This window comes from Haemaphysalis longicornis, unplaced genomic scaffold (genome assembly GCF_048455015.1).
Source record: "Haemaphysalis longicornis isolate Haplotype H1 unplaced genomic scaffold, Haemaphysalis longicornis Haplotype H1 scaffold_4, whole genome shotgun sequence".
In the NCBI taxonomy this organism is placed as follows: domain Eukaryota; kingdom Metazoa; phylum Arthropoda; class Arachnida; order Ixodida; family Ixodidae; genus Haemaphysalis; species Haemaphysalis longicornis.
This window is the reverse complement of record NW_027526361.1, coordinates 101,731,627-101,759,278: the sequence shown is the minus strand read 5'-3', so window position 1 is coordinate 101,759,278 and position 27,652 is coordinate 101,731,627. Positions and strand designations below refer to the sequence as shown.

Below are 27,652 nucleotides of genomic sequence, written 5' to 3'. Positions count from 1 at the left end.
TGTCGTCGTGGGCGAGCAGACGACGCTCAAGAGAACGCAAAAAAAAAAAAAACGATGATGATGATGATTAGTGGCTCTCTTTTTGAGACGTCGGTTGTCAGCAACCGACTTGCCTGTCTTATTCCACGTACTTACCCTACTCCTAGCCAACCTAATAAAATTGCCTCCACCCAACTCCCCCCTTCCACCTGTTTTAAACTCCCATCGCTTCAAAACGCCATTAGAGCCAGTAGCGTAGCTTTTAGTAGCTCTAAAATGGCTCTAAACGCCAGCGTTTTGTAGCGCCCCCATGCGCCACAACCACGAGGAGAATCCCTTGTTTTGCGACCGGACAGACCTGGCACACTAGCAACCCACGTGTACGCCGTTACCGCTGTGCCGCATGCTCATACCTGTTCTGTGCTCATATGCGTTCTGAAGTTTACAAGACGACGACGCTTGGAGCTTGCGGTTGTGCGGGTACCCCGTGACTGTGCTTGTTTAGCGTTGGTGGACTGTTTGCTTGACGAAAGGCAGATAGTGCAAAGCGGCCTGATCGATCTGCATCTCTCGGACACGCAAAGCGTTTGCGCAGTTACCTGACGGACAAGCCGTCGGCACGATGGCGCTTTTCTTTGGCGCGGCGGACTGGATCATCCTCGCAGTTTCAGCCTGCGTGGTGCTCTACCTGTAAGTTATTCATGTCTGGAATTCTCCGGTTCTTGTACAAGTAAGTGGTGTGCTACGTTAGTTTAACGTGGTTCTACGCCAATAAGCATTTATAATTGTCCCCAAGAACTGCCCGCAGTAGTTGACACTGCAAGAAAGCTACTCGATCGCCACTCAGCGTAGCACTTCATTGCGCGTTCACTTTCATTTCTCATGTGGTCGGCGCAAATCAATTTCTCGTGCTGCACGACCTGCAAATAATGTGAACATATTGTCAACGAGGAAAAGACAAAAGAAATGGGAAAAGAAGGGAAGGCCCATCGGGTGTTACTGCAGAGTTCATTTTTCTTTCGATCGAGCGCCAAAGGAAAGATAATGAAAAAAAAGAAAAGGGGTGGGTGGAAACTCTACGGATGATAACGCACGCATCACGTATGGGCCCGTTCTGATTCATCGGGGCAAGTTCGATCTTGCCCTGGGAACGTCTAAACTTGCCCTGGAGTCGTATTCTGTCGTCTGCTTGGCATTCAACTGATGGCTGGAAGTGTTCTTCAGCGTTTGCAGAGGGCTTTCAGGAACTTCGAATGTTCCTGCACTAGGCTTGCAATAATATATACCAATTGCCTTAGGGTTCATTTTATAAACGTAAAAAAACTGCATCGTTAAAAGCATTGGCCTTGTGAGTAGGGCAGAGATTCAGGTACATTCCATTGTTCACATGATTGTATGGTGTGTATCTATCTGTTCAGGAAGTTGTTTTTGTGTTTAAAAAATTAGTCTCTACAGTAACATCTTTTCGCCTGTTTTAACAAAATTTTTAGGTAGCAGATTTGGTTGAATACCTGAAATACTGACCCTCGGCTTAGATTATGTCAACTATACCATGGCTGGACTCGACTCTCCTCCTCCTGCGCGCCCTTTATGGCCTTTGTAAAACCGGCTTGGCGTATGGGATTTTTTTCTGACGCGTAGTTGGGGGGCCGACCTCACGAGGGCAGCACCACGTCACCGCAAGCTCCGCATCTCCATACAAGGCAAGAGGAAGCGCAGCTTGAGCGTTGAAACGTAACCAGTGAGCTTTCGCGGTGGCATTTACGCATGAAACGGGGCACTTGGTGTAACTGATATGGCCCAAATTATTTTGTTGTGTTATATAAACGAGATATACGCCTGGCAGTTGTTTACGCTATAAGATAAGAGCAAAATTTGTTCGCGTAAGTATATTCGCTTGCACCATTCCACCGTGGGACACAAATTTTTATTTTATGCCAAGCTTTACACACTTTCCGGAAGGAAGCATGTCCCGTATGACTATACATGAATAAAAAAAGCCACAAACCCCACAAGAACTGCCTAGTGTAGACATGTAAAACACCAAAAATTACACCAAGGACGAAGGGTGACAACAGGGACTAGCCCTTCTCCCAACTGGCATTTATTTGTAGCCCAAGGACGTGAATTCGATTCCCGGCTGCTTTGCTGGTGGAGGCAAAAAGCGACAATGCCCGTGAATCTGAGATTTCGGTGCACGTTAGAGATACCCGGGTGGTCAAAATTAATCCGGAGCCCTCCACTATGGTGCGCCCAAGGTAAATATAACTGGTAGCGAAGCTTCCATAGAAGCCCATACGTTCAGAAAATGGCGCCTCTTAAGCTGCTCATGGGGCTTAGCGCCATCTGTGTGAGGAGGGAACACTTCCGGCGGAACAAAAAATAAACAGGATGTGACGCAAGATCCGGTCAGAAAGTGACGTCATTTTGGTGGCATTAGCGGGAAAATTTGACTTCAAAATAGCCTTAGCAGGCCTCTGATCGCTGAGGGCGCATGTCATTGCCATCTGACGCAAGTTGGCGAGCCCTTGGCACGTGTGCTTCAAGTCAACTCCAGCTTATACTCGTGACTAGAGGAACGTACTTTAGCATAATGTCGTATGATTTGCCTCGGTGTTTATAAAAACATTTTGCATCTTCTCTGAACCTTTATTCTGTATTCATGCCTTCCACTGCAAGTAGAAAAGCAATCAGTTATTTATTTGGATTGCAGTGGTGGCAAACATACATCCCTCCCCGACCGTAATTTTTTTTCTGCCTTGGGATACAGAGCACAAAATGACACTTGACCACTCTCCCCGGCCCGCCTTTCATATAAAAAACGTGCCCACTGCTTAACCCGATACCAATTTCTACCAACGCCACTGCTGGGTTTAATTGCGTTGCACATACGCAGGTTGCGTGCGTGCCTTAAGTATAGATCAAGGTTATATAATGCTTGCTCAGTTTGTGTACTTCTGTTCTAAGAGAAGAAATAACGCATATTCATGCTTACAATGAAGACATTTGAATTTTATTCCAGGATAAACATAAAACAAATTTACCACACTGCACAAAATCAGCACGTATTGTATAAGTAAAAAATGTTCGTGGGCACTACCTGCATTATGATTTTCCTCACGCGCCGAAAAATTGACTTTACCCGTAACGCATCGCATTATGAGCAATGAAAGCGTCAACAGCAGGACTACTTAGAAACAAGAGAAAAGAACTAGGCACTGCATCTTGACGCAGAAAACCGGGCCGCAGGAATGCCGATTCACGAAAGTGCAGCGAGCACACGGCAGCTGTCCCGGAGTCTTATCAAGTAGACATGGGTTTCTACAGAAGTTCACTCAGCATTCACGCCTGCAATTTCCTGGTTGCATTATTAGGCAAGTGTCGCAACAGATAAGTAAAGAGAGGAAAAATGGATCGATTCAAACGAAAGCGACGGCAGTATGTAAAAGCACATAGCAGGAAAGATTTGGCAGCAGCGCAGCACGGAGCAGCACACCACAGTACTGCGATGGAAATAATGCTTGCGCATACAAGTGCGGGAAGCAACGAGCCCTTTAAGCGTTGTAATGCAACAGTTCAAGCGACTCGTTTAAATTCGAGTGGTACTACGCTGAAAAGTCCTAGAGTAATTTTTAGACCCATTTTTAGTAAACTTTAGTAATTTTTAGTAAGCTTTAGACCCATTTTTTAAATGCAGAGCATTTCAGTAACTCACGATGTCACCCGCGTTGACGTCCGTAGTCGTAGTCCGCACCCCTCCCCCTACACTATATAAAAAAAAATACTATCCGGCGCCTGGTTTCGATCCCTCGACCCTGCGGGCGGAACGCAATGTACATGGTGCTCTACCCACTGCTCCACAAAGCCGACACAGAATGGGAGGCTACGAACGCGCCTTATATCCTTGACTCATTCAAACTACGTCAAGAAGCTGCTGATACAACGCATTCACTACCATCAACTCCCCAAACACTAAACGTTAACGCAATACACCCACCCCCTATGCGACGCATTTACTCAAGTCCCCCTCGCGGGGAGATGGGCCCAATTTTTTTTCGAAGCACCACCACGTCCCCTTACACAACCCCCGTGCACGTATTTACTATAGTTTTGCGTTACCTGAGGAAATGAGAGGAAAATGGTGCAGTAAAACGCCAGGCGTACGCAAGTTGCTGTTGCAACCTTTTACAGCACATCGTTTCCGTAGGTACCGAGGAAAGCGCTCCGCTCCAACCGTTGGCAGCATCGTCCCGTAGTTCACCGTGCCCACCGGGCACGGTACTAAACGTGTTCACCGACGATCCAACGCACCTCGCAACTCCACGCACAGCAAAAATTAAGTGCACACCAAATTAACAAGGAAAAACGAATGCAAATGCGCACCACCAAAACACGCAAGGGGCGTTTCCCAGCAGACGAACTTTCGGAGCGCCTTACCGAACACTACACGGACTGCATCACAGAGCAATGACATGTGCAATTCTTCAGAGGGCGCTACAAAAAAGGTTTTTGAGAATGAACAGCATTTTCATGAATTATTTACACACTGTGCCTAAATAAATGTGATTCAGAAATAAATATCGTTCGTAAAATATAAATATTGTTTTATTGTGAACAAAACTTGGTTTTTTGCTACTCGTGTTTGTTCCCTCCTCACCTAGTCGCGCTTCAATCGCCACTCCCATAAGCCCCCATGCTGATGTCGCTGGTAATAGGTTCTGAACCGCTTTTCGCCCGAAGCTTCGCTACCATTTATATTTACCTTGGCGCGCCTCACTGCCTGTGTACCGTTGGTGCGTTAAACCCCATAATCAATTAATCAGCATTTATTCATAAAAACGCTCATACATTACACAAAAAATGTGCACATAAAAAAAAAAGATTTCACAGCGTATATGTCAGGCGATGACATGACGATAATTTTTGGCACAGCTCGTGTTCTTATGTACAGATGACGACTAGGCAACAACTGACAATTGTGTGACACCCGGTGTCACACACAAAAACAGACAGAGAATGCAGGGTGCGGCCGTTTGAAATTGAAATTATTCAGGGGCAAGGTACGCAATTTATTTGGCCGATAAACCCAATGACGGCATATTATGCGAGTGTGACCAAAACGAGCCATCTAAAACATCCCAATGGTTTCTCTTGTGAGCTCGTTTTTACGCTTTGCTATCCCTACAGTCTCGTTAAAGAGGGGCGTGCATTTGCATTTCTGGCAAAGTGCACTGAGCTGCAGTGTGTCCATTCTTCACGTCCCGCAGATGCTTGCGCAAGTGCAAGTTCAAGCATCGCGATGTCTTCCCTACGTATTCATGATGCCACACATCGTGACAGAGTGTACAAAACTCAAGACCCCCCCTCCTTCCCTTCCCCACAACACCCCCAATCCGCAACCCCTTGAGCGATGGGAGACCTTGTTGACCAGCCCCGCCCTGCCGACTCAGCTCGCACTGACAGACAGGGGCCAGGAGCTGCTGGGAACATATGGGTCCCGTAACTAGGGAATCACCCCGTCTGGTGCCAGTGCGCACCACCGATTTCTTGGGCTCAGTAAAAGTTGATTCCTCCTCCTCCATGACCGCATGGTAGACCTACGATGCAATGCAAACTTTCCCAGAAGTCCGCCCTAATCTGCACAATACAGTCCATCAGGCAACTAAGTATGAAACACGCATCCTTAAAAATGAAACGGGTTAGAAAAAATACAAAGGTGTAGTTGAGCAGTTTGCTGGAACTATAATGTTCCCATCTGTCATTTAAAGATTTAAAAAATAGATATTCCTTGTGAGCTGGGCTCCTACCCCGCTGCATGAATTTTTCCGGTTGAGTTCTCAAAAAAATTTCTGAGGCGAGGATATTTAGACGCAGGCTGGCAATCCTTGTCGACAAATTGTAAATCGGATTGTTGAGTGGATAGCAGTTCAACGTTGAGGCTTCAAGTGACCAAATAATGCTAGCTTGTTCGAAGACAACAGCACTACCATAAGGCGCTCACTATGTGAATGTGCCGATTTTAGGTCGGTGCATTGAACCTGCAGAACACGAAGCCATTTCTCCACAATGTGGCTGATCTTCAGGACATGTTTTCATGGCGCCACCATTAGTTTTCGCAGCAATGAGTGCTGGCCAACGTTGCTAGATTAGATGCCGGCAGCTTACTGGACAGCAGTGCATGGCAGCATGTTCATCGGAGGATGCCCAGCCATGCACTTTTCACGTCGCAAATTGTCACACATGTGGCAGTAATCGGTGCTGCGGCACACACACTGTGCCTGTGAATGTGCTTGGCAGCGGCGGGCAACGGTTGCCTAGCAGCACCACCCGCCACTTGCGGCGGCAGGCAGCAAGACGCCCCAACGCGAAGGCCGTAAAGGGAGTGCGGGGGGAGGAGAGTCGAGTCCGGCCGTGACTATGCATCCCTTTTTCCAGTAGCGTCGTTCCCTTGCGTGGGCTGCCCACCACACTTGGGGGATCATAGAAGAACACGCCCCCTTTTTTTCCGCCTGTCTCGCCCAGTTGAGGAAGCAATCCCAGGCACCACGCATGGTTTTGGTGGCAGAGAAATTTTTCGACGGCAGCTGTAGCACCTACCCGTCGGCCGCCTTCAAGGCGCAGAAAACAGAGCAGCACTTAGCTGGCTCGGAGTTCAGAACTGGCTGATCCAATATGGCGTCGTTCTGTTTACATTTCGTCCCCCAATAGTGGCGGATCGATTGCTGGGAGCGAGAGTAGCGCATGCGCAGAGCGCTGCTGGAAAAAAATCCATTGTTACCCCTGCAGACCAAAATAGAGCCCATTAGGTACTAGTTGAATTTTCAGTTTTGAATTGCCTCCTTTGAGGGTGGAGAAGTGTTTATTTGGCTAGGGGACTAAAAATGGCCAGGTCGAGTACACTGCAGTGCTGCACACAAGCCTGGCTCTCTGTTGCGCTGTTTCTCAAAACATGAGCTGCATAGTACCACATTCCGCTTTTGTTCAAGTATGCCTTTTCTCAGTATATGCCTATTTTTGCATTGCTGGGCCATTCGTGCTTAATGTGCTTAGTCAAAGGTCATAGATTGTTCCTTCGCATTGTGTCTTGCATTTTGTTTAACAATTAGATGATGGTATTAGTGGCTTGATGTGGTGAAGCAGTTCTTTTGAGGGGTTAGATGCAGGCACAGCTTAGGAGCCAACACACAAAAAAAGTTCCTTATGGCCCTTAAGTCTGCTTACGTGCTTTGAAGGCGATATCAACCTCTTTGTTTGCAACGGCGTAACTTCTTTGCCGCACATCATATTTGCGTATATTTCATTGCTTTTGGTTCTTCGTCTTAGGAGGGCAGCATGAGACGACGGGTGCATCCCACAGCTTTCCTAGAAACGCGGTTCTGCACAACTTGTACACACCTATTGTACACATGGATCGTCACATTCAGGTGTCAAGGAGACGTGCACTGTTCTACAGCTTTTGCAGCTTGAAATTCATAGTTTTGTGACCCGCCGCGGTGGCTCAGTGGCTAAGCCATTGTGCTGCTGAGCACGAGGTCGCGTGTTCGATTTCCGGCCGCGGCGGTGGCTTTTCTGGTAGAGGTGAAAAGCGAAAACGCCTGTGTGTTCGAGATTTCGGCGCACGTTAAAGATCCCCAGGTGGTCAAAATTTATCTGGAGCCCTCCACTACGGCGTGCCTCATTGGCTGCGTTGCGTAGGCGCGTTAAACCCCACAATCAATCGATCAATCATAGTTTTGTGAAGCGGTCACATTAGTCCCTCAAAGCTCCTGCTTCCTGACAAATCCCCCAAGTGGGTATGGGCGGCAAAGAAAGGGACAACGACAATTTTTGTTCTAACGCTTGCAACGTGCCGAGCAGTAGTAGAGTGAGAAAAAACAAAAATAGCATGTTTGTGGATCGTCAGGCTGCTTTTGAGGAGACCAGTGTTCAACTCTCACCGTATCATGCATGTGTTTTTATTTATCTACATTTTACAGTGGCAGCCATTCTCTTAACCGGACAACGGCAGTTTCTTTGCAGAATTTTGGCCATGCAGACGAAATACAAGTTCATTTTATTCGAAAGATTTAGTGTTTTGTAGTGCCCTCAGCACTTTTTTGGCAGCAAGCGATGCTTTATTCACTGAGGGATTAAACGTTTTAAGCCAAAATTTCAATTCTCCCACTAAATCGTGTTTTCGTGACGTCGACATTGACGTATCCGGAGCTGGGCCTTAAAAGTAAAAATAGTCTGCTGACCAGGGCTACTACCATCTCACAGATGGCAGTTTGGTTATCTTGTTTACCGCCCACTTTCATAGATGGCGTTGGAATACCGCTGAAGTGCCAGTGTTCACACTTTTTCTCGTTGGACTTCTATACCTGTCGTATTTTTACTAGGGGTCATACTAATCGTTTCTTAAAATGTAAGCTATGACTCGACAAACGTGGTTATGTAAGTGACCGTGCCTCTTATGTCAGTTGGTCACTGTTGTTTCAGACACGTCCAACGCGTCCAACGGCTGTGTTAGGCAGTGTCAGTCGGCGAAGTGGCACACTAACTGCTCCAAAGTTTACGTCTTTGTTCATAACTCTAATTGTTCAGCCCACAATCCTTACTGCTATAAAAAAAATGTACCCTATATTTAAGCGCAAATAGCTCGTTCGGCAAGCCTATAGGCCGTGCCTAATTTGCGTTTTCTTTTGCCGGCCTCGTCCTGTCGCACAGCTGGGCATATGACATTGTAGGTGCTGTTGCGGGAAATGAGTTAAGGGGTCGCATGGCCATTCCTTTTTTTCCTAATTATATAGCTTATTTGAGCGAAGTGTGCGTTAAGGTGGTGTCAGTACGATCTTAACAAAGCAATCTTTCCAATGAACCAAGCTTGCATTTTGTCTGCATGACCCCTTTAAGGATTTCACCTGTCTTCTGTGTGTCTTGTTCTCGTCTTTTGTTATTTGACTTTGGCCTAGCCCCTTGATACGATCAAGCAGGTGTACTAGCAACGAGCAGTTGTTGCTGAAGTGAAATGACACAAAAATTTCGTCTTGCTGAGATTTCACAGTCATGCATTGTACATTGTAATACGTAGTTATGTGTAAAGCTGGTGTAAAGTAGCCTAGAAGAAAGGTTGAGGCCATATGCTTTAATTCTGAGAAGCTGCAAAAATGCGGTTTCGTGCTGCTGAAAACATCCATTATTAGACTGTTCACTGTCGGCACAAATTTCTCTGAAGCAGCTCAGTCCCGCAGCTTCATTGCAAATGTGGGCTTTCTGGTGATTGCGAATACAAGCAAAGCTCTGTCTCTCGCGTAATTTTTTTTCTGGAGTGGGTTATTTTCTCCAATGTATTGTTGTATGAGTGAGAACAGCATAGTGTGACATTAATTTTCGTCTTTCACGCGGGGTGAAAGCTGGCTGAGGGACGCGTGACACAGCGCAATGATGAAAATTCATGCATTACGGACATGTTATCACTACTGCCAATTCTGGGAAAACGCTGCCAGCTTTGCCAAATAAGATAACAACATCAGATAAGCACACTGCCTTTCATTGTGCACGCAGACTAGTCTGCTAATCATAACAGGCATGCTCTGTCACTGCAAGCTATCTCTAGTACTCGAGACTCAACAATAGTGCCATCAGTCCTCCAAGTTGCTCAGATATGTGTCTCAGCCCTGTGCTAATTTTGAAAGCTACGCTAGTGGTATTGGTGTCGCAATCTGAACCTTTCAGCATTTGTAAAAGTGTGTATGCGTATTCTTTCCTGCTCTTGTAGGTATGTGGCGAGGAACCGGAATTACTGGAAAAACCAAAATGTGCCACACGAGAGCCTTTCTGTCCTGACCCGTTCAATAAAGAACATATGGTCAAAGGTAAACCAAACTTACTCAGGCATAAATTTGGTGTGTAACAAGCAAATGCTCTAATTGTTATTAGTTGATAGCACAGCCCTCTGCTCACTGAGGATAGCCTGAAGCACTTTTTATTTAATTTTCAAAGGGTTCAGGAAGTGAGATACAATTTGCATAAGTAATTTGATCTTCGCACCTAAACGAGTGTCATTTAGTCGAAGGGTGGACCTGTCAACATGATGTGGATAAATCTTTCACAACCATTTTGTATGTGCTCTATTGAGGGGCAAAAGTGCTGGGCCAAAAAGAAATATGCCTTTCTAAGAAAGCCTATGCTCGACAGATTTTTAAAAATCGGACTGTTTTTTGCTTGCGAATAATTTTTGGCATGTGGTGTGAAATCTCGTTCTCTCTTTGTACCAGCTTATGCCATTTCTTTTTTCTATGATTTAAAGATGGTTGCGCCAAACTTCCACAATCACCACTCTGAAGTTTTCTGCAACCGGTTAAGCTGTAATGCCACTTTGGATGTCATATTTTTGTCTCCATGCCAGGTGCATGTTACACTGTACTATAGTGATAATGGTAATAACAATAATAAGTCTGATACTTCAAACTTTATTTGCACTATTAGTCTTGCATTCCTGCTGACAGAAAAGCCAATGTTTTTGTTGTGCCAATTTTCGGCCGACATTGATGCGCTAGTATTAGTATTTTTTTTTTTTTTTCCGAAACTGCTTGTAGGGAAACATATTTTGCTCTTACTTTTTCTAACGTGCAGCACATGTGCTTCGAGGACCGAGTGAGGTACCAAAAGTATGGACGGCTGTCTGGGTGAGCAGTGTTGCTTTTATAAATCGCTTTCAGAAAAGTTATGTCAACATTGATTTACAGGTTATAAAAAAGAAAAGTAAAATGTCAGAATGCAAAAAAAAAGTTTTTAAGTGTTGAAAGCTATGAAAGCAGAAGCTTACCGTTGAATGTACGGCTGACATATGTATAACACTTTGTGGTGGTCGGACAATAACAGTAGACATTACATGGTCATTCTGATGTGATTGGGAAAAACTACTGAATCAAGAAACCTTTCAGTATTCCAAAAGTAAAAAAAAAACTTTTTACACTTCAATGACTGGACAATGTAATACCAGCTCTTTTGAAATATAATAGCTTTCAAAACAACCTCATAACACGATTTTGTTTTTTTAAGCACAAGTTCTAGAATGGGAACTTTTTTTTTTGCTTTTGCTATTCCCTGCTTTTTCTATTGCAAAGTGATATTCTAGTGTAGCCAATCAGAGCTCTGCCGCAACTGTTTTTGCAATTTTCGAATTCCTGCTTGTACATATATACACACCTGTTTGTGTATTATTTGATAGAGTTGACCGAATGACTGCATTCTTTCCTTTATCAGTAACCATTGTGTTGGCTTGTGAATTTATTTGCTAATTTAATAAGCAGGGTGTGTATATTTTTTACTGTTACAATGGCTTCTTTTTTTTTCATTGAAAACACGATTTTGTAGTTGAATTACTGATTTCCTTTAACCGTATTTGACTTCTTAGTTGGGCACACACAGTTTACATTTTGCTTTAATTGATTTACCATCTACGTAATAATTTGTATTCCCTTCAAATTTGCTAAATGGAGCTTAAACTCTATTTAATACAATCGATTGAAGTTCAAAACAACATTACCGTGAATGAGAGAATGCGGCTTGTGGATTGAAGATGCGGAGGAAACTCAAAAGTGCACACCTTAAATGTGTACTGTTATCTTCTTGTTGTTCTGTTTAGGTTCTTTGAGGGGACCAGGCCCTCCCTAATGGTTGCGGAACCCGACCTGGTGAAACAAGTCCTCGTCAAGGACTTCAACTTGCTGCCGAACAGAATGGCAAGTACTGTCAATGGCAAAGGATGTGTTTGTGTGTATGTACATTCATGGCGAAATGGAATGCAAACATGAAAATATGAAGCAGAACACACAAAATTGAAAAACGCTGTTCGCGGAGGTCCAATAGTGGCGTACTATCGGTATATTTGGAAAGCCACGTATCCCAACATTGTTACTGTAATTAAGCTACCCACCTTGCATGGTAAGACATTGCGCTGTTTGTGTGTTTTGGTTCATATTTTCGTGATGGAGTTTCGTTTGACCATGACTGCAAAAAGGATGCGGCACTGCCTGCTTCAAAGCTCATACAGTTAGCTGAAGACAGTCAAGACTGGGATCATTGGTAATTCTTAACACTATAAACTGATTTTTAAAATTATATTCCTGCTTTGTTTTCAATGTGTTCACAAGCTGCTTAATTCGGGTGGTTCGTCTTAGCGTTGGGCAGGGCATTTTTGCAAGCAGTGTAAGCAGCTCTTGTGGTTGGCAGAATGAATTGGCATTCAGCACTGCATGGCCCATATGGGCTCCACAGGCACTGAGGCGCCAAAAGAAATTTAGAAATGGGCTAAAAATGTGCTTTTTATTGAATAGCTACGACAACGTGACTGTTTAATTGAAGTTTTCAGTGTTTTAAGTAGTGGCTGCAGCATGATTTAGTTAAATACGTACTCCTGCATTGTTTGTAGCTTCTATTGACTAAGTGCAAAACCTTCCTTTCTCCTGAAGGAGGATGAACCGACTGTCATCGATTAAAATTAAATTTGGACTCTATGTCCCGAAGCACCTGAGCTATTGACTACTGTGGAAGGCTACAGTTTAATTTAGACCGCTTAGATATAAACGCTGTTTGAGAATTTCAGCTTCAAGCCTTCAGTTGAGACCTGAACCGACATGTATCCAAGAGAGTGGCAGGGCAACAAAATTGGGGGATGATTTGTATGTTATTGTTTGGCTCCTTGCAGGAACTTGACTTTGGTGATCCCATTTTTAACAACATGATGGTCATGGCTGATGTGCACCTCTGGAGAAAGATTCGGCCCGTTTCCAGCCCAGCATTCACAACCGGAAAGCTCCGAAAGGTACTGCATTGTCACTAATTTCTTTCACGTCCGTTGTAGGAAGCGGACTCAGATAAATGGTGTGGTTCAGAAATGCAAATCAGGTCGAGAAAAAAAAAGTAAAGAATATTGGAACTTTAAAAATGGTGGTAGTGAGGCTGCAAAAGGACTTGGAGCATGAAAAACAGTGTAATTTGCAGAAACTGCTGCATTTGCTTTGCTACCTTCACTCTACGATACTGACTTAATGGCCAACTTCACTCAAATTTTTCTTTGCCCAAATTTGATTCATATAGGTAGTTTATGCTCTCGAAATCGCCGTGGCAAGATCCTAAGCCTTCTAAGCACAGAGCATACTATAGTTCCTTCCCCAAGCTACGTGCAGCGCTGGGGAGGCTACACTGTTGTCGACAGTGCGCCCACTGAGGGCGCCTAACTCACTGTGAAGGGGGCCCTCAAAGGACATTTCCGTCTCCCCTTTTAAAAGGTGGAACCGCGAGGCCCCGGTGCCTTTAGTCGCTTCCTTCATGGTGAGTTAGGTGCCCTGAGTGGGCGCACTGTCGACAACATGTAGCCTCCCCAGCGCTGCACGTAGCTTGGGGAATGAACTACATCTACTGTCGTTCAATGTAACACTGAGCAGATGACGTTTGCACCTGGCGAAGAGTCGCCGAAACATGTTCCGAGCGACCTGTGACGGAGATTAGGAACTTGTCCCGTGGAGCTCTCGCTTCTCCGGCGACTTGCACGGCGCTCTGCTGGGCGCAGGGATGCATTTGTCAGGGGCATCTTTGCTACACCACCACGCTGTATTGCCGTCAGCATCAAATGTTAAAAACTAAATGCATAGCTATCTATACCCACCCTTTTATCGATGCAATAAAAAAGATTAGAAGCCTAAAAACTATACGTGCGTTTGCCATTATTCTTGGAATATCGAGGCTTTTTTTTACTTGAAAATAATATTTTTACTCCAGAAAATAGCTTGAAACGTGCATTTTCCTGTACATTTATCATTCCCATTGCAATGGCTCAGAAGAAAGGTCCTTTATAAATTCTTGACCATTCGCACTTCCGCGTCCAATATTTGCCATATTTGGGCTGGCCCAACCCGTGTCTCTTCCCCTTAGACCTTTTCAAAAGTTTAACGACCTAGGTAGAGTTGTTTTGCATGCGGGTATAAACATTTTTGCGGCTTTTGCCTCACTCGCTAACTGAAAGAAAATCAGCCTTGCTTGTGGTAACAAATACATCTGCACAAGATCGGTCATCGTCTTCACGAAGTGCGAAATCTAACAAAACTGCTCCTCTCCTAAACAATACACTACAAATTTTTTTTTTCAGTCCTGAAATAAAGTGTCTACTTTTTTAGAGTGTTAGATTTAGTTTACTTGAAAGTAAAGTGTTATCAACTGCACACGTCTATAGTAGAAGTAGAAAAGAATGGTGGATAGGTGACAGTTTCATGATTTACTGGATCGTCTAGCTATGGAAGCTGATATATGGTTTCAAAGCAATTTTACAATTCGATCCTCGATGTGGAGTGAGGTGAAAAATACTGGGCCAATAGTCACAAGGCTGTTTGTACGTGTTGACATCATAAAAATAGTTAGTGATTGATCGATGCAGCAATGCCCATACGTGGTTTGTCCCCATCAAAAAGAGCATAATGATAGCCAAGATGCCGGCGAACCAAAGCTGTTTTTTGATATCGTACGAGCAAGTAGGTTTGTAAATATGGACCCGCTGTTTTACTAGCAATACCAAGGATTGCTACTCTGGCTGTTATTCTGATGCAAAAATAACTGTCGGATGGCCTACTTCATCTCAGTTGATAACAACGTGTTGTCGGAATTGCGCCCAACTTCATTAGCCTGGGCAAACATTAGTGGAAGTTCTTCTGTGAAAATAACAACACAAACTGCACTGCTACCACGGGCATTTCGAGCCTGCTGTGAGCTGCCGCTGCCACTGGCGCGTCCACTTTCGATCCATCACCTACATCATGTCTGGACACCGGTCACGTCTGGCTGCCCTTTCTTCTTCTTCTTCTTTTTTTTTTTTTTTTTTTTTCCAATTTCAGTTTATCAGGGTTCGGACAGGTCCTCGAAAACCTTGAAAGCGAAAATTCAGTTTTCAAGGGCCTTGAAAGCCTTGAATTTTTCTCCTTCTCCTTGAAAACCCTCGAATTCTTTGGGCAATAAAGAAGAGGCCCAGATATGTGACCTGCTTTTTATGGCTTGTCATTGTGGCCCTGCACACGTCCCATCAAAAACATGCTTTTTCAATTTCAAACCAGCTTGGGAGGACAGGTGGGCTGCTTTATGCGAGGGCTCGTACAGAATGAAAGCCCCGCATCAGACTCGGGGAAATTAAGGGGGCAGTTGGGTCTTTGGGGCCGAAAAAGGGTCAAAAAAAGCGTTTTCTCAAAAATGGAATTTTTGGCCTCCACGGCCATTTTTCTAACAGTCTGTAAATTTCCTCATCAAAAGGCATCATATTTTGTTGTTATTATATTATAATAGCATTTTAAAGTGCACTCTACAGCTCAGTTAGCGCAGAATTCGATGGTGAAACGGCACTTTTCTTGCAATGCAAAGCTAGCATTTCATCCTCAGATATCTTGGCACCCAGAGCAGGTACAACTTTAATTCTTTTTGCTTCTGATACCAAAATGTGTGGAGAATACAATATAGGAAACAAAAATTTTTAAATGGAGGCTTTGGAAAATTATTATTGTGTTCAATTGGCACCACCTGCGAGCCATTTCTGGCAGAGTGCGGGAGAAGCGAAGTTCCCTGTGTTGTAAAACGACCAAAAATAGTTCAATCAAAAAAGTTCTTCCTATGTTGTATTCTTTAGTCATTTGTCTGCCTAGCCACGTGGTAATTGCCATTCTGAATGGAGTGGTTATTTTGTAACTGTGTCCCAAAATAATGGCAATTAATCATTAATTAACTCAAAATATAATCAGCTTGCAAAAAATCTAATAGGAGATTTGAAATCAGCACAAAAAACTCTATAACGCAGTGCAGTTTCATTAAAATTGGTTGGTAAATAAAAAATATAGCTCTAAGACCAGTCTGCCCCCTTAACATAGGTCCCCCTCTTGTGTTGGATGCTGCTTTCTGCATTGCCTCGTCCTGCTATTCATTTTGCATCTCTCTTGTGCCCCACCATATTCCATAAGCCCCACTATGTTTCGAAAACGAACGGTGCTGGCACCCCAGAATGACATAAAAATGTGCACAGATAAGCAAGGTTGGGAATGTGAATGTGAGAACACGGTGCATCCAGCTCCTAAGCTTTGTTGGAATATTCTATTTTGACAGGTGTGATGGCGGGCAGAGGCAGTTGAACCCCCGTCCCCCTCCCCTTTTTCATGAACCGACATTAGGGTAGGGTAGGACAGTGGCAAGAGGTATCAATTTATGTTCCTCCCTCATTATCCGAGACTGTGTATTAAGAGCATTTGTAGAGCTCAGAAAAGTTTAAAATGGCATGTATCTTGTAAAGCTATCATTGTTATTGCTATCATTAATAATAATAATTATTATCATTATTATTATTATTATTAAACTTGACCGCTTCCAGAAGGTGGAGTTGTGCCACGAAGGTTTTTCTCAAGGTCATTTTTCGAAACATGAAGTAGCAAATGTTTTGTGTGTGAGCAGAACAGTTGTACAACAGTTTGGTACACGTTCTCCCCGGCACTCTTAAAAATACCTTGACAGGGCCTTGAAAGTCCTTGAATATCCTCGAATTGTTGTATTTGAATCCTGTGCGAACCCTGGGTTTTCAAACTCAAATTGAACCTGAAACTGACACTACTTGTACATTTAAAACATGAACGAGTGAGTGACGCAATCAGTCCTAGTCGTATGGAATGAGTGCACACAGTATCCGGAGGCACTGCTGCTAAATTAATAAACTATCAGTGGAGTCGATTTTATCTCACATTTCAAATCCAACTTAAACAGCTTTTTTTTAGCAAAATTTGGGGCCCGTGCAGCCAGTATTAGCATGAAGGAGGCAGCAACATGTAAACTATCAGATCCATTCAAGCTCACTTACTATAATGGCCTTAGTTATTGTGACAAATGCTTGGTTATATTGAATGAGTGCGGAAGGACCGTTACACTATGCACTAAACCTCAAGGTAGAAGTGTTTTTGTTTCAGATAGAACGAAGCTGCGCGAGGGTACAGCTCAGATAGAATGAAGGCCCCACTGTAGCAGGCATTTGCAAATCGCTACTTTGAATGGCATTTCAAAGCATGCACAGAGAGCTATTTGCAGCACATCACAGTGATGTACGGATGCGATCACATTGTGTTCTGTTAGTAGCCAGCAGAAGAAAGCCACAAGGGTGAAAGGAGAGGCAAACAAGAAAGTTGTGGGGCAACTTAAGCTGCCTCTTATGATGTCGGAACCCTGTAGCATCCCTTCTTGTTAAGTTCTGAAAGCATAAGTTTGAGTGGATATGTTGACTCGGTGCCAGTGATTTGGGAGTTTGCCGTGAGCCTCTGGCGGCAGCTTTTGCTGGCCAATCCCCCCAGGTGGGTATGTGAGAGTTGTGGGTTGGTATGTTGACGTCGCAGCCAAATTAACATTGAATTGACCGTAAGCTTTCCATGGCAGCTTTCATCGTCACTGGCCAATCCCCTTGAGTGGGTATGTGTGAGGGTGAGTATGTTGGTGTCGCAGCAGAATGGGAACTGGTAGAGTGAGATAGAGAGAGAGAAATATTTGTGTTTGTCAATACGGGCCTCGCCCGGGATTTCCTTGGCTTCGACTGGCTGTCCTTGCTCGGGTCACCAGGTTGAGCTGGATATCCAAGTCTGGACTAGCCAAAGGAGCCCTCCACTGCTCGAAGGTGGGGTTGGGAATTGGAAGCAAGTCTGGAGTGCATTGGTACGCCCATACTATATGGTATAGGGTGCCAGGATGGGCATCCTATATTATATATTCTGATGGTTGCTGTCACTGGCTTAGTCACTGGCCGATTTGCCTGAATGAGTATGTCATTTGGCGTATATTGAGCCTTAATTGTTAGGGGACAATAACGGTGGTTCGAGCCATTGGCCAAACAAAATCAAGCTTGTTTTAAGTCAAGCTGTGCGTTGCAACCGGTTGACGACGTGAAGCCTCAAATCATAACGTGGTCCGTGAGCTTCTGGTGGCTGCTGTCATTGTAACTGGCCAGTTCACTTGGGTGGGTACGTTGCTAGGCCATTGCAGCCAATGGGAGTTTTTAACCATCTTCGATTGCACTTGCTGAACTCATTCAGGTAGAGTAGCACTTGCCTCTTTTATTCACGGCTTTCCCTGAACTTTCGAGAGAGGAAGGGCAGAAGCAGACGAAAAAAGGGCAGGGCCAGTTCCGCAGTAGCGGCACCTGCACTGAACTAATCGTGAACTCGTGCAGAAAGTGCAGGCCAAATCGAAGAGACCTGTTATGAGTGGTTTCGTGTTGTGCCACAGTCTTCTAAACTGCCTCAGTGGGGCGGCAGGATACGCACTGCATTTTGGCAAGCCATAAACAGTTATTACATTTATTGTAAACTATGGACATGATGTGATGAATAAGTATGTTATAATTGGGATTGCCTGTAAGGGAAAGTTTGACATCCACCTAAATGCAGCCACACGGCTACACAGGAAAGCTATACTTTACTCCACCTTGGGGATTTCCCCTAAAATCTTGTCGATTAACACCTGTCCTTCACTTTGAGTTGTTGATCAATTCGCTTTCGCGCTACTAACGACTAGCCTCCTGGTTAGCTCAGTTGGTAGAGCGACTGCTCCGGTTAAGCAGTGGTCCCGGGTTCGAATCCTGGACCAGGACGAATTTTTCTTCAACTGCGAAGTTTCTGAGAAAGCTGTTTAGCTTTCCTGTGTAGCCGTGTGGCTGCATTTAGGTGGATGTCAAACTTTCCTTTACAGAAACTTACTCCACCTTGGGGATTTCCCCTAAAATCTTGTCGATTGGGATTGCCTGTGTTGCTGTTTCTAACCTTCAAAGGAGCAGCTCAAAGATTTTTCGTCAAAGCTGGGCTAAGCACGTTAAACTGCAGCTTTATCTGTCATGCACTCTTGATCGTGTTTGCTCCAGCTAGGCGTTTCGTCCATTTGTTTTAGCAGTGACATTTCATTGCTCTTTTCTGATCCTACGGAAATGAGAGCAAGAGTTATCTGATACAGGTCAGAATTCCGAAATGCTAACAATCTCCGACGAATAACAGCAAACTTCAAGTGGTTTTTTTCTGACTCGACTTGGTGAATTAGTGGCCAAGGTGTTGTGCTGCTGGGCCCAAGGATGTGGGTTTGATTCTGGCCGCGCGGCCGCTTTTGAGGTGGAGGTGAAAAGCAAAAGCATCCGTGTGTCGAGATTTTGGTGCACATTAAAGATCCTCAGGTGGTCTAAATTAATCTGGAGCCCTCCACTATGGCGCGCCTCGTAGCCCGGTGCAGCTTTGTTGCAGTAATTAAACCCCTGAAATTTGAAAGGCTTTTGCGGGCCTTCTGTTATTCCTGCTTGTTCGAATGTTCGGATTAGGTAGTTAATTTATTAAACAAACAATGGCAATGGGCTACCGCTTGAAGGGAATCAAATTTCATAATGTGGAGTCACCTGTCAGCCTTACTATTTTACGGACCGTTCAAATTTTCAGGGGTACAATTAAAGGATTTCAGACTGAAGTATCGCAAGTTGAGTGCTTGCTCCCACCAATTGAGGTGGCACATTTCACTGCTGAGAACTTGGTGTAACAGATTGAATTCCAGGTCATTGCAGCTGTATTTTTGATGGAGGAGAGAAACAACAACAACAAACTAACATTTGTACAGGATTTTGGGTGCACTAAAGAATCTCCTAGTGTTCTGAAATAACTGTATTCATATTTAATTTCCCTGTTTTCAGATAAACAGGGATGGCGTGCCCATCTTCCTTAGGTATTGGGAGTTCTCCACATCATGTTTGAAACTTATATGCTTGTGCTTTTATCCGCAGCACTTTGCAAGACGACAGTTCCACTACTATCCTGTGATTTCTTTTTTAAGTGGTGCAGCAGGAGGGATGCGGTGCAGACGATGTTTTTATGCATGTACTAATGACTTTATGTGTGCTTGTAGGCATGTTTGCTTGTTCAGGTTATATAGATGCTTGATTGATTGGTAGATTGATTGTGCAGTTTAATGCGCCGAAGCTACACCTGAACTATGAGGCACACCATAGTGGAGGGCTCCGGATTAATTTTTGACTACCCAAGGATCTTTAACGTGCGCCTAAATCTCAACACATCGGTGTTTTCGCTTTTCACCTCCATCAGAAAAGCGGCCATTGCGACCGGAATCAAACCTACTGCGTTGGGCTCAGCAGCACAACGTTTTGGCCACTGAGCCGCTGTGGCTGGTCACTATATAGGTGCACATCCGAGCTTCATGTACAGTGGCTGTGTATGCGATGGTGTGCGCACATCGTGGTGCAAGATTGCCCCCTCTGTTGTGGTCGTCGATGCTGCTCTTAGGCGCATGCCAATGGGCACAAACTTTGCACGCAGATGCATCCTTTAATCCAAGACTGCGTAAAGGCCACCTGTGAACACCTGGAGGCTGCCGCAGAGAAGGACGAAGACGTTGACATGAAGCAGTGAGCAAAGTCGCCAGAGTGGCAAGAATGGGATGGCCGTGCACGTGACTTGGAAGGTGCACTAGCGGGGGTAGTAGGGCAATCATGAAGAGCAAATACAGGCAGAGTGCTTTTGAAGATGCAAGGGAGCTTTGCATTTACACGGGGACAGGCAAAAATCAAATTTCTGAGAAATGAGGTAGCATCGAATTGCACTTGAAACCACTGTGATGCGGTTGTGGGAGATCATGAGGCGACCACCAAGGACACATGGTGTGCCTTCTTTAAGGCAATATAGATAAACTAAGGATATAAATTTACGTTAAAGGGTGGTGAAAAGGTTACGTGAGAAGCTGTGCAATATGGCTACAAATTAAATTCTGTCTTCTTGTCTTCTCTCTCCTTTTATCAAAGAATGCAGGTAATAAAAAAACAGCAGCTCCGTATGTACTGCAGGGGGAAATGCATAGCTGATGGATTAATATGCACACTGCAGTTCAAACAATGAATAGCTGCTAAAGAGGATTACAGGAGATTAGTTTTCAGTACCGCGGGGAACCTTTCTTCACCTATTCCTTGTTTTCGTGTCTTGTTTGGCTGGTATTAATTTCTTTAAGTTATAAACCAGCAGGCCCAATTTTCGACGCTCCTTAGTTTCATAACTAATACCAGTGCTACAGGAGCATTTCAAACGCTTTCCAAACACCTTCGAACCAATGGTCTATCAAGTGCCCCATTGTAGACACATAGGGTGCACTTATAAATGAGCTTTCTACTGTCAGTCAAAAGTTTCAGTGTAGCACAGGCATAAGATAGGAAGAAGGCCTGAGGGACTGCTTGTACTTCTTATAAATGCCTTAAAATTATACCCTTTTCGTAACCTGTCCATGTTTCTATTAGTTTATGCTAATTTTCGAGGACTGTAGTTTTTTCCATTTCTTGACTCCCTTGCATGCGTCTCACTCCTTACTAACAGACCGCTGGTCAAATAATGTTGATTTTATTTCAGTAAAAAGGAAACGTTCAACTCTATTATTTAAACATTCAGATACACTGGCTTAGTCAAATATCAAGCCCCAGAAATGCTATGTAGAAAAATGCATGCAGGGTGTCTGCTGCCAAAAAAATTGGGAAATTTTCTGCAGATTTGGAGAGCCTGGAGAAGTCGGGGTAAACAAGCAAGTGTGCACTTCTGTCAGGGTGAATTAGCCTCGACTTTATTTAAAGGGAAGAAAAGTTGAGGTAGTGATGGTTCCAGTAAGAGTGAACTCTGCTGAAGAGACCATGCTAGGCACAGAAAGAACGTAATTTGTTCAAACTGTATACACAACACTACTCGGAAGCTGCCGGTATCCCTGTGCGGTATAATGGACGCTGTGCAGTCGTCACTGAGACCAAGCAATGGAGAGAATGGGGCTTTTCGATTGTCAGTCTTGGACTCACCAGAGACTCCCTGAAAAGCAGTCCAGCATTTGTTTTGAGTGCAGAGCACTTTAGGGCTCGCCTTGTCGTCGTAGTTCGCTGTAACGCTCGATGTCAAGCGACTGCCGGAATCAGGCAGCGCAGCGAGATAATGGACCCAAGTAGAGCCCGGCGTTCCGTCGTAGGGCGTTCCGCAGAGGCTTCGAAAACCAAGCGGTTGGTATAGCCACAACCATGCGAAACTTGTCAAATGCTGGTGCCTGTCACACATCTCACTACTGTTTAGCGCAAAAAAAACTGCAGGTACATTTGACGTGAAATATGAGTAATTGAGGCAGCACCCGCGTTCATTTAGTTAGGAAGGCTCGTTGGGTTGGTTTTTGCTATAGTAAGCGAAAAAACGTGGCAGTGCAACGCTAGCAGGTGCGGGAGGACAAGCAAGCACAAAAAGAACAGAACTCCCGCTGGCGCTGTTTCAGGCAGGGGGTGCGAGAGCACTACACAGGCGGGAAATTTGAATTGCTTTGGGTGGTAGCAGTGAGCGGATGATGGCGCTACAGCCCATTACGGTGAATCACTTTCTCTGCACTTCCGTCAGCTTTCATGCTGAGTGGAGCGGCCTTGTTTCACATACACTTCTGTGGCATGGAGAATCCTTGGGCTACCCACGGACTATCTGCAGTCAGTCTTACACTGTAAATCAAAGAGCCTTACTGTGCTCTGTATGGTTCACACATAAGCTCCTGGTTGGCTTGTGTTTCCCCCGAAGACAGCTCCAGCAAGGTGGCACAAACTGTCGTAACATTTCAAATTTCTGCCAATGGACTTTTGCGGCATAACACCATGACGGAAGTGTGTATTAATGCCGCTATGTCTATTTATGTGCATAGACATTTATGTCTATTTATGCACATGTCTATTTATGTCTATTTATGCGCACTCCCTGCAATGGAGCTATGGGAGAGGAAATAAATGTCAGTTTCTTGCTAAGCTGTGGTCTTCCAATGCTAGCACAGGTTCGAACAACAAATTGTGTACGGGTGTTTACACTGACAGTTGCAATGACCGCAGGCAAGCTGTTTTGCTGAGTGACAAGTGCATACATTCAAATGCACTTTCGTCCTGGAGTGGACGGATCCTTGCGAGTTTGTGGTCACACTCTTGCACACTGCCACACTCCTCGACAGCTACAATGCAAAAAGAAAAAAGAAAAACACACAGTGCGGTGTTGTGTGTAATCAAGAGTGTGTGGGATTAGAAAGGATGGATAGGTCTACGCTGCTGAATATGAAATATGGGGCAGAGGAGGGGGATGCATTTGCCCCCGGTCGCTTCTATGCACCCCTTAGGCAACGGTGGAAATGGACCATTGCAATACAGCATCTGAAATCACTAATTGCAAACTTAATTACCCTTTTAAAAATAAGTGGCTATTGTATGGGTTACGCTACGTCCTTGGTGGGCCACCAAACCACATAGCATGACCCCACACACGGTAATGTCCTCATAAAGCTCCCCTGAAAGATTTAATGTGTCCAGGAAAAGGGGAAAAAAGAAAAACGAAAAACCCCCTCACTAATTTTTTTGGCAATCAGGCATTGGAGTTACTGTCCCACTACCACATTTAAAGAGTGTGGCAATGCCGTGGCCTCAGAAAGTGGTCAACCGATCAAGTAGTAACCCCAGCCTTGCACCACTAAGGGTTCTGGTGGGAGAGGGTCAATCAGTCGGATGCACCGAGTCCTGCGAAAGTCTGTCGATGATCTCTGCTGAGAATTTACTTGAGCATACGGCTAAACCTTGAAGCAATGCGAATGCTTGGATCTTACTTGTTTTGTCAAATTTGTGCTATGCAGCAAAAGAAACAAGAAAGGCCTTTGACATCATTTCACCCCTTTAGTTTACAAACTGACGGGTATTTGTAATCTACGGGGGGCATAAACTGATTTTGTAAGCTCTGTTTGCTGAGAAAGAACCTCACGCATGACAAAGCCCCATAACACACCTGGCCATTATCACTGGATGAACATATCGTGCATTCGAAAATATTTGGTTCTGTTTGCCGCTGCTTCTTATACTTTGTGCTTGAAAATGTCCAATGTGACCTGCTATTCAATTTGCTGTATATTTTACGAACCCTTCTTTTCCGTTTTCTTTTTGAATAATGTAATGACTACTACTTACTGTTCGACTTGCATTTCCATTCAAAATTATGCAATCTGCTCAACGCAACTGTCAAGTCATTGTTGTTCCTTGACATACTTACTTGGGTGTGACAGCATCCAGCAGCAGTGTGTGAGCCTGTCTTGAAATAAAACAAAGTTCTGGCTCTCTGGGAATTTTAGAAAAGCACTAAGGGAAAAACCTAGAAAACTTGGGGAGTTTGGAAGCTTCAACTTGGTAGGCAGGCAGCCTTGCATGTAAACACTGAATTCAAGGCCCATTTTATCACATTTAGAAGCTCGTTTTATAACAGTGTTTGCAAAACCACGTGTGTGCTCTCTGGCTCTTGAACCATGCTATGAAATCATGGCAAGACAAAGTGCTGTTGAAGGCATGGGAGTAAGGAAAACAGGCAAATAACAGTGTATTCATGTCCTGAAAGCACACATTATGTTGGGGGTCGTTGCCCTTTTAAGATAGCACCTTTTTTTTTCCCTCCATTTTCTTTCGCACTTTCCAGGTTCTACGGCCACTACACGTTGGATGTAATTGCTAGGTGTGCATTCGGCACCAAGTTGGACTCCTACTCGGACAAGACCAGTCAATTTGTGGCAGCAGTTGAAGGAGCCTTCAAATTCACCTACAGGCAGATCCTGTCACGTACGTTTCCATTTGGTCAAATAGTTTGTGTGTGTAGGCATCTATCGTAACCCTGCCGGGGGGCATCTGTAAAAGCGGATGTTTGTGTGTACTGTGCGACACCACGGACCCCGAGCACCCACGTGTAGCCGTGCATGGCAGCGCCGTCCTGGTGGTTGAGCCGACGCCGAGTGCTTGGACCTTTAAGGCCCCTTGGCGAAGGCAACACACCACTTTGGCCTCCGCTTCTCGTAGACGGCACCTCAGGTCTGACCCGCCCGGGGGTAATCGGCAGTCGCCTTTTCCTGTCCTCCCCTTCACCTTTCCCTTTCCTGTCTCCTTTCTAACAACTTTCCTGTCGTCTCATTCTTTCTCAGTTTCCTTTTTTCCTGGCGGCTAGGGTTAACCTTGTGTGGCGGACAACCCTGAGTTCAGCCATATTTGGTTATAGCCGTGATGTACAGCTGGCGTGGGCAGGACTTGTCGCGAGTTTCTGTCCCGTCCCCTTGTTGGGCTCCATGGTGGGCGACTGGCACCATGGCCGAACAGATTTTTCATTTTATGGCTTCTTTTTTTTTTTCGATCAACTGATCCCTCTCGTAAAAGAGAAGGCACCGATGTAACCACGAAATTTTTCACGAAAAATGTCAAGTTTCCTTGCTTCCATGTGGTGCACAGTAATGGCCCCGACAAAACTGCCCGAGTTGTCTCGCCATTTGTAGTTGCAAAAATGCTAACAACCACCATTAGTGAAGGCTACAAGATCAAGAAGCTAGCCAACGGAGACCTCCTCCTAGAACTACTCCACAAACATCAGTGTGATAAACTGCCACAGCTAACGTCTTTTGGAGAGATCTCTGTAACTAGCAGCGAGCACCAATCACTAAATACAGTTCGTGGAGTCATCTCAGATAACGACCTAAAGTACTTGTCCGAGGCGGAGCTTCTAGAAGGGCTGAAAGAACAAAATGTCACAAATGTCTACAGAATCAAAATCAAATGGGAGAACAAAGAAATTGAGACTAAGCACATCGTCCTCACCTTTGCATCAAGCATCCTTCCAGAATCTGTAGAGGTGGGTTACACAAAGATGAAGCTTGGACCCTACATACCAAACCCACGCCGATGCCACAAATGCCAACGCTATGGCCACGGCTCTCTGAGCTGCCGGGGCCAAGACATCTGCGCCAAATGTGCCTCCGAGAACTGCGAATCTGAACAACTCTGTGTGAACTGCAAGGGAAACCACACAGCATACTCTCCCGTGCTTGCCCAGCATGGAAAAAAGAAAAAGAAGTAATCACACTCAAAGTGACGGAGAACTGAACATTTCACGAGGGGAGGAGGCGACTCTCACCGGCGCATACGCAATCCTACTCCGTTGTGGTGTAACAGGGCGCAGCATCACAGCGGTCTTCGGCGCCTGCTGAAGCCACACAGAGTGAGGTTCCAGCAAGGCCCCCCGCACTCCCGGTGGAAGCAGCTAGCGCTGTGCCACCACCTCCAAAGCAGGCTGCACGGACCTATGGTTCGGCAGTCTCCAAGGCCTCACCTCTCACGGTGAGGTCAAACAGTTCAACACACATGCGTCCTGCACGAACCTCCTGCGTCTCTGAAGAGACGATGGACACAACTGAAGGAGGTTCTGCGCCCTCTACGTTGGATGGGCGGCGGAACTCCCTAGACAACACAAAGAGAAACAAGCCCCGAATCACAGGACCGAAAACCTAGTTTTCAGTCCATCAAAAAAACCAACATGGCATTCATTGGCCACTGGAATTGCAGAGGACTTTTAAATAATTTAAATGACATCAAAGGCATCTTCGTCACACACTCACCTGTGGCTGTTTGTGTCCAGGAAACAAACGTAGGTCCTAAACACTAGAATATACTGAAAGGTTACCAGGTCTTCCGCCGCAACCGAGAGCAGGCGAGTAGGCTCTCTGGCGGAGTGGCAATAATTCTCCAAAATGGCGTAGCAGCTCGAGAAGACAAACTTAAAACTAGGCTAGAAGAAGTGGCTGTCATCCTGCGTGCATTTAAAACAATCGCAGTGTGCTGTGTGTACATTGAACCACACCTCACAGTAACACTGCAAGATTTGGAAGACTTGGTAGACCAACTACCGGAGCCGTTTCTAATAGTTGGCGATTTTAATGCCCACTCTACTTTTTGGGGGAGCGAAAAAACTGAAGCAAGGGGTCAGATTTTTGAGGATTTTATTCTATCCAATAATGTCTGTCTTTTAAACACCGGCAAACCTACGTACTGCTTTCCAAGCGCTCAGGGAAAATAAGCTACATAGATTTGTATTTTAGTTCACCGAGTGTTTTTAGCGATTTTAAGTGGGATGTCATTGACAACCCATATGGGAGCGATCATCTACCTGTAAGCATTAGCTTAACATCATCACCAATCATTATCCCGACGAAACCACACAGGTGGAAACTTCAGTCTGCCGACTGGGGTCTTTTTTTTTACTTCTGAAGCAATTTTAGAGCAAGTTTTTTCGGATACTCTGAGCATCGATGAATTGAATGAAAGGTTTACATCTTGCATTCCTAAGGCTGCACACTTAGCTATTCCACAGTCCTCGGGAATGGTGAGACATAACAACAAAGTATGGTGGACACAAGAGTGTAAGGAAGCCAAAAAGCAGCAAAACAAAGCATGGGGAGTCTTGCGGAGGTATCCAACGCAAGAAAATTTATTAGAGTTTAAAAGGAAACGAGCTAAAGCCTGATACATTCGGCGGAGTGCCGATAAATCTTCATGAAAAAATTATCTCTTGTCTATAAACAACTCGGTCACATAAAAAAGATGTGGGAGCAAGTTCAGAAACTTAATGGCACGTACTCCCCTTTTACAGTTCCTCTTCTAACAGCACCTGGTGTACAAAGTAACCTGGAAGAGCAGGCGGATATACTGGGTGAACATTTCTCCAGTGTTTCCAGTTCTGTGCATTACACCAAAACATTTTTAAAATACAAACACACTGCAGAGAAACAAAAACTTCCAACACACGGTGGCACA

General features: G+C 44.8%; 1 protein-coding gene across 1 annotated transcript in view; it reads left to right on the top strand.

Annotated features, from left to right (window-relative positions):
• Positions 1–384: 384 nt before the first annotated feature.
• LOC144179179 (cytochrome P450 3A41-like) overlaps positions 385–27,652 on the top strand; it is a 57,144-nt gene continuing 29,876 nt past the window's right edge. Inside the window, exons 1-7 of the mRNA XM_077707430.1 lie at positions 385–669; positions 9,737–9,833; positions 10,594–10,646; positions 11,609–11,705; positions 12,671–12,787; positions 20,328–20,416; positions 24,501–24,640. Coding sequence (XP_077563556.1) covers positions 602–669; positions 9,737–9,833; positions 10,594–10,646; positions 11,609–11,705; positions 12,671–12,787; positions 20,328–20,416; positions 24,501–24,640 — 661 coding nt within the window. The 5' untranslated portion in view covers positions 385–601. The remainder of the gene's footprint in view (positions 670–9,736; positions 9,834–10,593; positions 10,647–11,608; positions 11,706–12,670; positions 12,788–20,327; positions 20,417–24,500; positions 24,641–27,652) is intronic.